General features: G+C 41.8%; 2 protein-coding genes across 2 annotated transcripts in view; both read left to right on the top strand.

Moving 5' to 3' along the window:
* Positions 1–7934: 7934 nt before the first annotated feature.
* Positions 7935–13405, top strand: part of LOC100741829 (pancreatic triacylglycerol lipase-like) — a 9313-nt gene continuing 3842 nt past the window's right edge. Inside the window, exons 1-4 of the mRNA XM_033322441.1 lie at positions 7935–8417; positions 8785–9743; positions 11257–11528; positions 11799–12069. Of these exons, the coding sequence (XP_033178332.1) occupies positions 9572–9743; positions 11257–11528; positions 11799–12069 (715 nt within the window). The 5' untranslated portion in view covers positions 7935–8417; positions 8785–9571. The remainder of the gene's footprint in view (positions 8418–8784; positions 9744–11256; positions 11529–11798; positions 12070–13405) is intronic.
* The window catches only part of LOC100745181 (pancreatic lipase-related protein 2), a 35534-nt gene continuing 31335 nt past the window's right edge, over positions 9207–13405 (top strand). The window contains exons 1-2 of the mRNA XM_024369727.2: positions 9207–9217; positions 13315–13317. The gene's annotated coding sequence lies outside the window, so the exon portion shown is untranslated. The remainder of the gene's footprint in view (positions 9218–13314; positions 13318–13405) is intronic.

Here is a 13405-nt window from a genome sequence, read left to right as displayed (position 1 = left end):
TTCTTTTTTTTTTTTAAATTTACCGAAATATGAAGTTACGAACAAAGTTCGATTTATCTTTGGCCGAGCCTCGTACACGTAATACAGTATTTTGAAATGTCCCGGAGTATAAATACGTCTAGAGATTTCTCAAAGAGTAAAAGATCGATTAGAAACCAAGTTCAAGACGGAGAAAAAGAAAAGCATCGGGGTTCGATGGGTAGACGACGGGAATTATTATATAGCAACGAGGCACTGTCACACGCAAATGTGACGGATCGATGGTGACAAGTGGTGTTCCGAACATGCTGTCCTGTTACAGCACCCCAACATTCTTTTGTTCTCTACGAATTGTCGCGGCTGCTGGTTTTCCTTCGCCATCGAACGGATTTCTACGTCTCATATTACCCTGTCTCGTAGAGGAGTTGCTCCATTATTCTCAGCTTTCTTGGTTCGTCCCAAGACACACCACTTTCGACTCGTTTGCGTCGTGTTCGGACGAGACGCTCCTCCACGTTGCGTTTTGCGCCTATGTTCGATGAATTGGAAACGTTAAAGTCGTTTGCGCCGATTATACCGTTACCATTCAGTGGTAACACGATGATGACACGGTGCCGCTGAACGAATATGTAATATCGATCGTGGTTCGGTAAGTCGACGAATAGAAGCGTTTTGTTCGTACATACGTGAAAATGATTTCTTGTCTCGTTTGTTCCTTTCGAATGTTAACTCCACCGTGATCATTCACTCCTTGCACCTGGTTTCTGCAAATTACTCGCCGTTTATAGAGTCCTGATACTTAACGGTGTTCGGCTGTCATCATTGCTGGTGATTGATTCGACGACGATCGTAGCAGGATACCATGGCAATTTTCGCGTTGAGTAAGAAAGCCTAACGTCTTACGCGAGTACTTACATACTTTTCGTTGTTTCGCGTATTCTGCGATTATTCTTGTATATTGCCATCTTTTTTGTGTCATCTTCCCATCAACATCTTGTCTTCGTGCTCGTGCTTCCTCATTAAACCAGTATTATCAATCACAATGGCAGAGTGCCGAAGATACATCGCTATGTACGTTTGATTTGGTTTTTGACGAAACATCGTCAACTCGACAGCCGTTCGTAAAGCACTTACGTCTCTGAACTTGAAACATTTTGCTTTCGTTTTCGATTACGTCGTACTAAAATCGATTTTCGTACGAAATGTCCGATTTTAAAGAGGATACGCTTACATATGTAAATAACCGTGTGCCGTAATAATACGTGCCGCGTTAATAGGTGCTGCTGTGTTGTTCAAGTCCGCGTTAACCCACGAGTCTCTGCACGTCATGATCTTCTGTTCTCGAAGAACGCTTAATCCTCCTCCATTTTACAGCCACGTTCCTCGCTTTAGCGCCTCATTCCCGGCTACTAGGACGGCAGATACGGAGGTCGCGGACCTCGTAAATTATGCTCGCTTGTCGCACGGACAGAGACGAATAGACACGAGCGTCAACAGGCGAGCATAACGCGAAACCAGTTCACTATATTCCAGCAAGGCAACCTTCTGGTCCCCTGAAAGGCGCCAGCGTTCATCGGCATTGACGTTTGTCGTCGATTTCATACACGCTCGCCGGACACCTGTCCACCCGTGTGCACGCACGTTCCCTCGATTCACCTGTCGTGGCATGTTCGACGTGGTTTTGTTTTTATAGTGCGAGCACACGCACTATCAGGAGAGTATGAAGCCGTATATAGCGGCCGTATAAGTCGGAAGAATGACGGACGAGCCCCACCCTGCCGCGAGGTAAATTCAATTTGTCCCGGCTGAAGAAAGATAAATCGCGCAGATGTCAACGGTATTAGGACGACATGAGCTTGTTGGAGGTCAGACAATCGCGTTTTAATTCCGAGTCGAGCGACGACGCCTGGCACGGTGACTTCCTGGTTGCGCTTGGTAGCGTTTATCAGGCGAATTCGAGCGAAGGTTAGGAGGAAGCGTAACACGGTAACGAGCAGATGGCCAAGTAGGTTGTTCTCGCATACTGGGTCGGGATAGTAACGCGGCTTTTTTTCAGAGTTTAGTTTCAAACAACGACGGTTATTACTATCGGTGTTTTAAACAATTTGCAATTGAAAACTTAATAGAGAAGGATAGCGAATTGTAAAAGTAGAGAAAATTCAGCGCTGATCGATCGCCAAGAGGAAATTGTTTATCTTTATTTAGTATACGAAAAGCAACGACCGGGTATCTCATGGAACGATCCGATACGAAGATACCTACTCGTCGCTGTTATTACTGCGATACTCTAACAAATATCGTACTTTGTATAACGAAACACGTATGACTACGAACGAATTAACAGACCTTTAATAAAACAATTAAAAAGTTGTTATACTTAACGTCCAAATACGTACTCGTATAGATTACAACGGAATCCGTATTCTTATTCTACTTACGATTAGAGAGCATCTTACTCGGAAATAATAAAACCTTAGAAACCCATGGTTCCCTAATACCGTTGACTACTGTGCGAGTTGTCTTGTTTCCCTACCAGGCGAACGCTTTTTATGATGGGTTTTACGTCCTTTTGGCCAATGTCACGACAGGCCACTTCCTGCGCGGGACACCATTCCTGACCGACTTTGGCGTCTCTATGATTTCCTGATTCCACGATATTCCAAACAGTGAGAAAAAAAATGGCTCAGCGATTTTCACCACGTTTGTTCGTGTACTTAACACGCGCAGTCTTCGTTCCGTACGAAAACTATTTTATTGCACGGGCATATGTTGTTCCTATTAAAAAATCCAATTTTCCATTGAAGTTAAATTAAGTTCCATAGTCTGGAATTTTACGTGCTTCGACGATAAAATACGATAACTTTACAAATTGTTGCTCTCACTATTTCTAAATATAATTATTGTATACAATTATTAAAATTTTGTTTAGTCGTGGATATCTGTAAATAACGGAACCATCGTTATCGTTAAATAAATGTAACGTAAATATCGCGACGTGTATTGAACGAAATGTAATTGAACGCTGCGTATTTGGTTCATGTACGTGTACACAAGGAAATATCGATCATGGAAAATGATATGTTAATGCGCGTGACCAATTGTCGGACGAGTGCCATCGGTTCATGGTTTCCTGGTCGAAGCTTCCGGAAGTCGGCGGAAAAAAAATTGTGGCCGGATCGAAGTTAAACGAGCCCTCCATCCCCTCTACGCTCATAATCAGGCGCAAGTAAATCACCCTCCGTTATAGAAACGAAGCTGACTCTCCATTAACGTTCTCTTTCTCTGCTGAGCGCGCAATAATCCTACAAACGCGTTTCAAATACTCGTAGGAAATGGGAAGACGTTAGAAATTATTTATCGATTTGTTTCGTTTATTTCTCTTAATTCGTTGATATTTTTAAACGAAACAGATTTAGATTTTTAAATTTTCGTTAATTAATCTTTTTCGCCGGCTTTTAATCAGAATCAGGAAAATTTGTATAAACGCAGTCAAAGAAACGGAACTTAGGTGGAGATTCGTGTGATCGGCTAAACGCTATCTTTGAATTTTTGAATTTGAATTTTGTACGTTTCACAGGTATTTCGTTAATCCGATGCGTACTTGTACTGTAACTAAGTTTGTAACGATTATGCAAGTTCGAAGATGTGAAAAGATTCGAAGGCTAGTTAGTGTTTTACGTTATAACGAGTCAAATACAAACTTTGGAAGCAGGAACGTATAAAACGAAGACGAGAGGCTGGCCGAAAATCGAATGGGACGCCGTCGGAGGACAAGGAAGCCCTTTTATGGGAAAACGAGGACTGTTGGTCCCTAAAGGGCATACGCCTACGCACTTTTACTAGGAAACCATGAGGAAAGCACTGGTTGCGTTTCATCTCGCCGTGGCCCTTTGAGAATCCTGCAAAAGGACACGATCCGCAACAACTTCCCTCGACGTAAGACAGATACAGACAAATATATGGATAGTAAGAAAGAGAAGAAGATACTTGTATATTCTACAGCCAGGGCCTCGCTACTTTTTCCTGAGCTTTGAGAATATCTTAGACGGAAAACCTTGTAAATGACCAATTACAGGTTGCAGTCAATCATCCCGTAACTCAACGAACTGGCGGTGAACGGCTACGACAACGAGATTTTAAACACGCGAACGGATACGATAAACGCGTAAAATAGCAGAAACGATCGCCCGAAGAAATAAATTAACGTACCGCGTGTTTGAAAAAAAAATGACATTGAACGATAAAACTTTTTCTCAATTGTTCGAAGCTAAATGGCCGTCGGTGGCGGAATTATCCAATTGTTATTGCATTATCGATTATTATAATCGATCGTTGTATTATCAATTTTACAAGCGAACTACGGCCACCTGCAACAATTCGAAGAATTAACAGAAAGTTTTCATTAATCGAAAATTAATATTAATGTAATCGATATAAATTTTAACAAAGTTTTTACTCGTCTGCCAGTTAGAAGGGTTGCTCGGACAATTACGGCGTTCCATAGCTGGCCGAGGACACCGATGCGAAGGCATGTTCTCCTAGTCAGTGTCACCAGTCGACTTCCCTTTCGTATTCGGACGACAATTTCGATAAAGGGCGCGTACGATGTAACCGATCGTGAAATTAGGCGGAATTATTTAACCCTTTGGGGACGTTTCACAAAGGGCCGAGTTCACAGGATGTTAGAAGACGACGACAAGTCTTTTAGGGACCCTGACCGTGGTCACTGTCACGTGATTTCCACCAAAAGGGCCACAGAGCAATGGCCGTGGTCCAAAACATGGCGCTGCACCAACAACCATAGAAATTCTACCATTTTTTAAGCATTTACGATCAAACGTGCAGACCCCGGACAGTCCAAATTGAATAGAAATTTGTATCTTTATAAAAGCTAGCAAAGAAACAGGATCCAAATAGAAACTCGTTTCGACGATTAAAAAATAAGAACGATTTACTACGTGTTGCACATTTTCTGTATTTCTACGTGTCACTTGCATCGTACGAACTTTTTCAGCCCTAAATGTCGCATCAAAATTTGCACTTTTTTTCTATATCGTGATATCGTTCGACGTCGTGTTGTTGTTGTTCGATCGATCGGTTTTGTCGCTGTACGACAACCACTTGAGATATAAATCTTCTACAGTTAGTAATCGATATTAATTACATTGTTTACGCGATCAATAACCGTATATATATGAACTATTAGTTTGATAGGAAAAGGTTCAATTCAGAATTTAGCGATGTTCAGGAGATTCGTTACGACCAAATTCGTACTTGTCGCGTTGTGTCGTTACATGTTCAAGACAGTATACGTGAAACGCTCTACGCGACACTGAACGGACACGTGTCGGTATTGAGAACAGGGCTTTATGAACCCACGGAGGACTCAAAGTGAATTTAAGGGAGTAACTTGCTTACCTACTTCCTGGAGAACGACGATCGATAGTTGAGCGAATAACGCAGATGTTCCGAACTTTTGTAGTTTTAATCGAATTACGAATTCTTTTAATTTTATATCTATTATCTTTATTCGTTCTTTGTTCAAATAGCAATTGAAATATCTTTATATCGTTACACGTAGACGTACTGCTTGCGAGTGAACTAAAACAATTGTAAACTAGCGTTTCTTAGCTATTAGATAAAGGTAGGGTGTTAAAAGTATTTGCAGTAGGACAAGGGTACGAGATTTAGCAAATTTGACACAAGAACGAAAGAGTATTACGATCAGTATTGTTAAATTAATTACAGTATTGTTAAATTCCATAAAATATATTAAGTTTCATATAAAAATCGAATAAGGGGTAAATTAGCGTACGTTTATTAAAGATTGAACGATCGATTTTTCAATATTTTCTTCCGTGTGCAATCACGCTTCGTTTCCCTATCTTTATAATACCTTTTATTCTTGATCTTTTCCTGGTCTCTATCGCAAGCTTATCTACGTAAAAATAAGAACAACTTTGGTAGAGTTTACGACACGATTTATTACGATGAACGTTCGTCGGCGTATCAGCGGACAATATGTTACAATAAAAATCATAGGTCAAGGTGTTATCTGAAATTTTCCACTCTTTCGATAACGTTCCTTTTTCGAACTCGTCGCGTACGTACAAAAATCGACAGAGGGTTCAAATCGAAAGTGTCGATAAAATTCTGAGAATTGGGGATACGTTGTCAATTTTCGATTACCTAGGTGCGAAAAGTTATCTCGTCCTAACCACAATCTAGCGAAACCTTGGTTATTAATTATACGATCATTTTTCTATACATCCAGATTGTTGGAACGATCGAATATCGGCTCATGGAGCCAAAGAAAATAATTTACTTTCTAAAACGGTGTGCACTTTCGTTCGTATCCTGCAGGGATATCCTGTTACGAATACTCGCGTAAATGAATGGGGATCCGATAGGGCGATGTAACAGGGTAACAGGGGTTAGAAGGAGCGTTCTAAGGGTCCTGAAGGCCCCTTCGTCTCAGAACCGAGTGTATTCGACTCTCAGCCATGTTTCCTTCCATCTATACGCCTATACTCGCGTGTTTTCGTTAGCGCACCAAAGATATCCAAATCCGTTTCTGACACGTGTCCGTACACACGCGTATTTTACACATTTATTTTATACATTTGTATAATATTCGATAAAAAAAAGTGCATGAGATTAGATAGAACGAGGTAATTTGGAAAGTTTATTTTTGTAGTAGGAAATGATATAACACGAGCTTAGTCGTGCTTATCGATTAAATAAGAAACAATGAGCGTTTGTCAATTTTATTTGATATCTTATCGCGCGTAGTTTGGTTTAAACTCGGCGGAAACCGTACGTAGCACGGTCTCTATCTAACCCCGCTAAAATAAAAGAAACCCGATAAAAACCCAGGAAGCAAAAGATGGACGGTAAAAAAAACATTATGCAATTCATAAATCGCAAAAAAAAGCAATGAAAAACACCGTGCAACTCCTTTTAATCGCGACCTTCTCTACGTCTAGCAACCTGAACCATCCGTTTCGAAGGCCGTTATCCCCCGTCCTTCGTCCCTCGCGAAAGCGCCCCTATAGAAAAGGTAGTAGTTCAAATTTTCTGACAACCCCGACAGAAGTGTCATTCACAGGTTTCAGAGCAATCACGATGCAACCCTCGTACGATTCGCTTACCAAGCTCTCATGAACGTACAGAAAGTTCGCCGCTATACTTAGGGTGGTTTCGCAACATCCCTCGAGCAAACACGAGAAACATCTGTGGGGTGTCGAGTTTTAGGAACGTATAAGAGCGTAGAAGGTTACTGTTTTCTACACAGGGGTTGCACAGTGGGGGATGTTAGACGCATTGGTTTCAACTTACCAGGGGCAATTGCTTAAAAGGAACCCCTATCGATCCATGACGTTCCTCCAGCCACGTGTTTATCGATCGCTCGCCACGTTCATTCACTGGTTTCCCTAGAAGCCTTTTCAATGGTAGAGAGAATTTTTGTCTCGCAGCTGTTCGACCACGTTTCACCGTATCGTTCAACTTATCGACTCTTAGGTGGCTCGTTGTAGTTTGCGGATAAAGTATTCGGACTGCGGAATCTTTTATACGGACGTGTTTTTTCGCTGGTATTCCAGCGTAATCTTTCGCGACGAGAGCATCGTTCGAAGCAGTTCCGACATCACGAAGCTGCACAAGCCGTCGAATCAACGCAAATTGCTAGACTCGGCCGACCGCCTTTCATCGGTCTTAATTAGCCGCGAAATAGAAGAGGGGGGCGATTCAGCGGACTGCGTGTTCTTCCACAACATCTCAGCGAAGAAAGAGTCGTTTGTTTACAATCCATAAACCAGCCAAACTGTCACGTACGTCTGGAAGTCTACGTAAAACCTTCCGAACGACGACGAACTTAAATCGTTATTTATTCCCATCGAGAGTATCGAATAAAAATAACGAATAAATTATCGACGCTAATTATTTTCTCCTCGTAATTTATGGAATACGTTAATGTACATGCACGTACAAATATGTACGCGTCAAATCATAATCTTGGACGGTTTTGCTAAAACGTTGCGCAAAACTTTGAATTCCTGGAAACACATTCACGAGCCACGAACAATAAAGCAACCCTCTTGCAACGGATTAAGAGAGTAGAGTGGCTTGTCCGGTTCCGCGAGGAAGCTCCCTCCAAGACTTTGTCATCGAGCTAACCGAGGAGAGCAGATCGGCGAGACATCGAGAGAGAGAGAGAGAGAGAGAGTGGGGCGCGATAAAACGGAGCTGTACACATTTTTAGTGATTAGTGCGCGTTGCCTGCTCGAACGCCGAACTCGTCTTCGTTCCTCCGTTACACACGAGTCGATTGTCCGTGACTTTGTACCCTCGAACGGACCAGTTAGTTACTCTCGACGTTGAACTAAATTCTTAAACGATTCTTCATCGAGAGCCTTGCGCTGATTTCCACATTTCTCAAGGTAAGAGGAAGTATTTACTGCTTCTAAGGTAAAAATTCGTTTCCTTTAGAAATTTGAACGATCGCAATATCCGATTTGAATTTTGTTCATATTTGTGACGTCAACTTATCTTCTATGGAATAGCGATATTACGCTATTATCGTTATTCTTACGTTATTAAAAGTATTACTATGCCATTATTAATCTATGACGTATTCCGCGAATACACATTACAGTTTCGCAAAAGATACGATTTGGCAAATAAACGGTAAACGTTTCATACCGAGAAAAAGCGAACGTTCCTGTTTCTAAGGATCGAAGTTGTTACACAGCGGTAATATCTATTTATCCATGCTTGGCGAAATAACAAATTGGCAACTGTTTTCAGAGAACGTCGTCGACATTTTCCAAGAAATCGGCAATACTGCATGTACGATACAGAAGATCGGTACTGGAAAAAATCAGTGACGTTGATGAACTCGATTGGAGCGAGTTTGCCTAAGAAGATCAAGGTCACGTTTGATTAGAATCATAAATCAAATATCGAACGAAAGCATCGTTAATTAATGCAAGAACAATTTGTATCGAGAGACTTCGATATCGACGCGCAGGAAATTTTATTTTTTAATAAATTATCGTTTCCGGCCGACGGCCACCTATCGGCATTTTGCGTCAATCGATTTTTCATCGAATACCATTGCTGGCACGCAATTCTATATACATTTGATACATATAATACGTGTAACGAACAATCGTACGTATCAGCTGGGAAGATCGGATACGCCGGAACGGGAGTTCCTTAGTTCTAGAAGAGAGACTTTGTTCAATGACAAAATTTTCAAAGGATCGTGTTTAGAATTTCGCCAACTTCGCTTCGTTCGTTTCGAGTTTGACGCATGGATTTACGAATTTTTAAGTTTGTGCAGTGCGATTCGACGATCTTTCTCAAGTAGAATCGGAACACGATCGCGAGACATTGGAATCGTTGTAAATATCTGGTAACATGAAGAAAGAAGAGGAAGAATACGTTTGGAAAAATGTCTGGTGACTGTGCGGCAAAGTGTTGGAACTCGAAGTCGCATTAAGCATCGATAGGTAACATTGCTCGTAGATAGGCAGTGATTTAAATTGTGTGCTCGAGTTTATTGTTATGTAGAGTTGCGTGACTGTACAAAATGTCGTTCGTGAACGGGACGATGATGCTACTCGCGTACACCGCCAACATGATCGCCACGTTACCTGAAAAAGTGGGTTCCGAGCTTGGTGAGAACATTATCGACAACACGAACGTAACGACGACCACGTTATCACCGGAAGAACGAGAAAACCAATTTGATTTTGACGATCGTGAGTACATTGGAACTTTTCTTTATTAACGTCGAGTTTTGTATTATTTTGAAAAAGGGAAGTGTCGGTTTGCGAAATCTCGACGATAATGAGCTCATCTCTAAAAACGGTAAATAATTCTCGCGAAGATGAAACTCGTCGAAATTATCATCCCTCGCATTAATATGTCTCGTCACGTGATTTGTCTGGATCTTTTGCGTCAGTAGATATCCAGAACGCGATATAATTACTCATAGCAGACGTAAACTTGCAACAAAATAACAATCTAAATCGACGTCTTGATCTGTTAACTTTCCCAATCGCTTTCTATTTTTATCGTTGCCTCTAAGATTATTACGAATTTCTGTTCGTTCTTTCTGCCTTGGCAATTATCTTTCTACGATGTAGCTAATTTTCTAGAACATCGACATACGTGTGAAATTCGTCTTTTAACTCGTCTTTGCTAACTTTACTAATATCGTTTCAACGTTGTTTTAACATCGAAACTTTAAAAGGCTAAGTACGAAGAAAGTTGTTCGAAGAATGACAAAAATTAGGATTTTGTGATTCGCCGATTCGTGAAATAGACTTTTTAGACTACCTGAAATAATAAAATAATAAAATAATAAAATAATTTCAGGTAAACGAGGAAATTTTCCAATTTCGCGCAAATCGCGATAAAAACGCGAGAGACTTTGGATGTCGTGGCGGCGCGGTATCGTTATCGAGGCGAGAGAATTTATAGTAGGAGCGACAATTTTCTAAAAATATCAATCGTCACTGGGAATCGATACGAGTTACCGGATATTGTAATAAAAATATTCCAACGTAATCGAACATACTTTCGATCGAAAGTGACGTGCCTATTGTCGCGACTGTATGCGCTGTGCACACTGTATACGTATGCATACACGCTAATCGTTAATCCAGTTCGAAGACAAAACAGTGGCGAAGCCTTCGAGGAACTGATAGCGCGCACAGATAACGAGTTAACACTCGGAGATAACCTTTGACGATGTTGCTAAAACATTGATCTATTGTAAATGACGTCATCTTGTGTTGGATGGACAGATATTTAAAATAGTCACGGCCATGTTTCTAGTAGATAAAGGAACGGGAAATTTGACTTTTCGATCTTTGATAAGAATCGATTTCAAACTCGATGGATCGCTCGACTTTCCATAAATTTCGTACGATTTCGTCCGATATTTGATCGTTACCGATGTTAAACGTCACTTCCGTACACGCACGTGCAAATACTTACGTGTTATCTCCGCCGCGATCCTTTAGTTTCGATACTCCAATTTTACTCTAATTTTAGCGGCAAAAAAGATTTCGTAGCGTCTTAAGAAAGCGTTAGAGATAAAATTGAGAAGAAAAATCACGCGTACCAAACAACGATTTCTTCGTGCTTTGCTTTTTTTTTTATTATTATTATTAAGAATCTTATATATATATATATAGTTGTTAAGGTTAAAGAATCGACGCGTTTCGGAGGCTTTTCCTTGTATCCGTTTCCTTTGTTTCTCGATAGAATGGTACATGTGGCGATGTTTCGATCCGTACGGCTGCTTCTACATCGGTTCGCCATGGTCCGGAGAGAACAGACCAGTCTCCACGTTTCCGGCTCGCCCGGACAGCATAAATCCACGTTACATGCTTTACACTCGAGATAATAAGGCACAACCACGCGAGCTCAAAATCGATAAATACGAAACTATTCGCGGGGCGCCCCTTAGAAACGATAAGAACCTTTATTTGATCGTTCATGGCTTTCTCGACAACGGCGACAAAACGTGGGTTTTGGTAAGTACTTGATCAAATAGGTTTTCCTCGTTTCAAGTTCTAGCGAGTCTATCGATATCTCCATGTATTTGTTGTACAAACGAACAATCCAAATTTTTCAGTTTGAAACTCGAAGTTTATTCGAAAAGATAATATCGTATGTTGTTCGATCGAAGCATTCGCCGTTGCTTTCTACGGCTTTAAGCCATTCATCGAACAACCGACGATTTCCATGGCGAAAAAATGCCGCGTCTTCAAACGAGATTCGAGTTACGATCAATTTTTCTACAGAGAACGATGGAGGAATTATTAACCAAGGAAGACAGCAACGTGGTGATCGTGAATTGGATCGGTGGAGCGGGTCCACCATACACGCAAGCTGTGGCCAACACAAGATTGGTAGGTGCGATGACGGCTCGTTTGGCTTATCAGTTGATCGAAGTTGGACGAGTGGATTCCACGAGGATACACTGCATAGGGCACAGTCTTGGCGCGCATACTTGCGGCTATATCGGATATACTTTAAGGCAGACATACGATCATAAACTTGGAAGGATCACTGGTAAGTCGAAAAGTTGTAATCGTTAGACTGCCGATTTTTACCCGTTTTCTATGCGAATGACTAAGAGCCGACTAATCTTGCCGAAATTTGCATCTTGGCGAAATAATCTCGCCTAATACTTTCAGGAAACAAACGGTTATTTAATTTTTCTCTCTCCCTCTCTCGTCACGTTGTCTTCGCCGATAACTACATAGGTGCCAGTTGACGCGACGTTATGTACGTAAAAGTTGCAAGCTATCGAGGTAGCATAAAAGGTGCATATCGCTGAACTGCGTGGAATTGAACGCGTTCGTCCGTCTCGCACGATGTCTCGTTTTTACGTGATTTCCACGCTTGTTCCGGTACGCTACGATCGATCGAGTGGAATAAAATTAGCCCCACCAACGGTGAGGAACGAACGGAGACGTACGAAGATAGCCGATCGAATCAGAAACGATCAGGGTAACAGTGGAAGGAAGAGAAGAACGACCGAAAACCTTGGCTCACGGCCATTTTGTCCCCCACGAGCAAAGTATATCCGTCTACTTCGCATCGAATATCGCGCGAATCGATCGATCAGAAACCTAACGATCGGTTCTATAAATCAAAAAGCAACACGCGCTAATTACAGTGGCGAACGAAGGTACTCGTACAGCTAAAACAGATAGCTGCAACTTGCCGGCGAACAACCTTATCTCGATAAATTTTGCACGTCGCCTAAATACGACGTAAGAAAACGATATAATAAAATGTAAAGTTGGTACGTGGCGGTGAATTAACGTAACGTAATGAACGTAAACGGAATGTAAATGAACGTAAAGTCGAAGAAACTCAACCCCTCTCACTTCGTGAACCGATAAATTCGCCCGAAACATTCCGAATCCTACTCGAACCGTCCAATAAAGCGACCCTATCGACCGACACAGCCCTTAACAGGTGCACGATCAACCCCTAACAGCCATCCTCATACTCCCAATGAACAGAATCAAAGCTGTCCGTTCCACGAGAATCTTTTCCTATTTCCGATCGATCCACCCCTTTCTCAACCCCTTTTCAAAGCCGGTAACGGAGAAGGGGTTCGTTCGATCGGATTCACCCAGACCACTGTCACGCAAGCTATCGATCCCATCGGGAATTACCAGGACACCATGAACCAACGAGAGCTACGCTTTGGTGAACGGGCAAACCACAGGACGAAAGCGAGTCGAGGGTGAAACAGGATCCTCCCGTAGGCTTGGCTTCTGACGAACGGGATGGAATCGCGAGGCGGTAGGGTGGATCGTTTCTCGACGGTTGGAAGTTTCAGACGGATGCTTGTTGACGAGGGGCTCTAATGAAAACAGGGTATTGGCGGTCG

This window comes from Bombus impatiens, unplaced genomic scaffold (assembly GCF_000188095.3).
Source record: "Bombus impatiens unplaced genomic scaffold, BIMP_2.2 scf_0637, whole genome shotgun sequence".
In the NCBI taxonomy this organism is placed as follows: Eukaryota; Metazoa; Arthropoda; class Insecta; order Hymenoptera; family Apidae; genus Bombus; species Bombus impatiens.
This window is presented reverse-complemented; position numbering and strand designations above follow the sequence as displayed.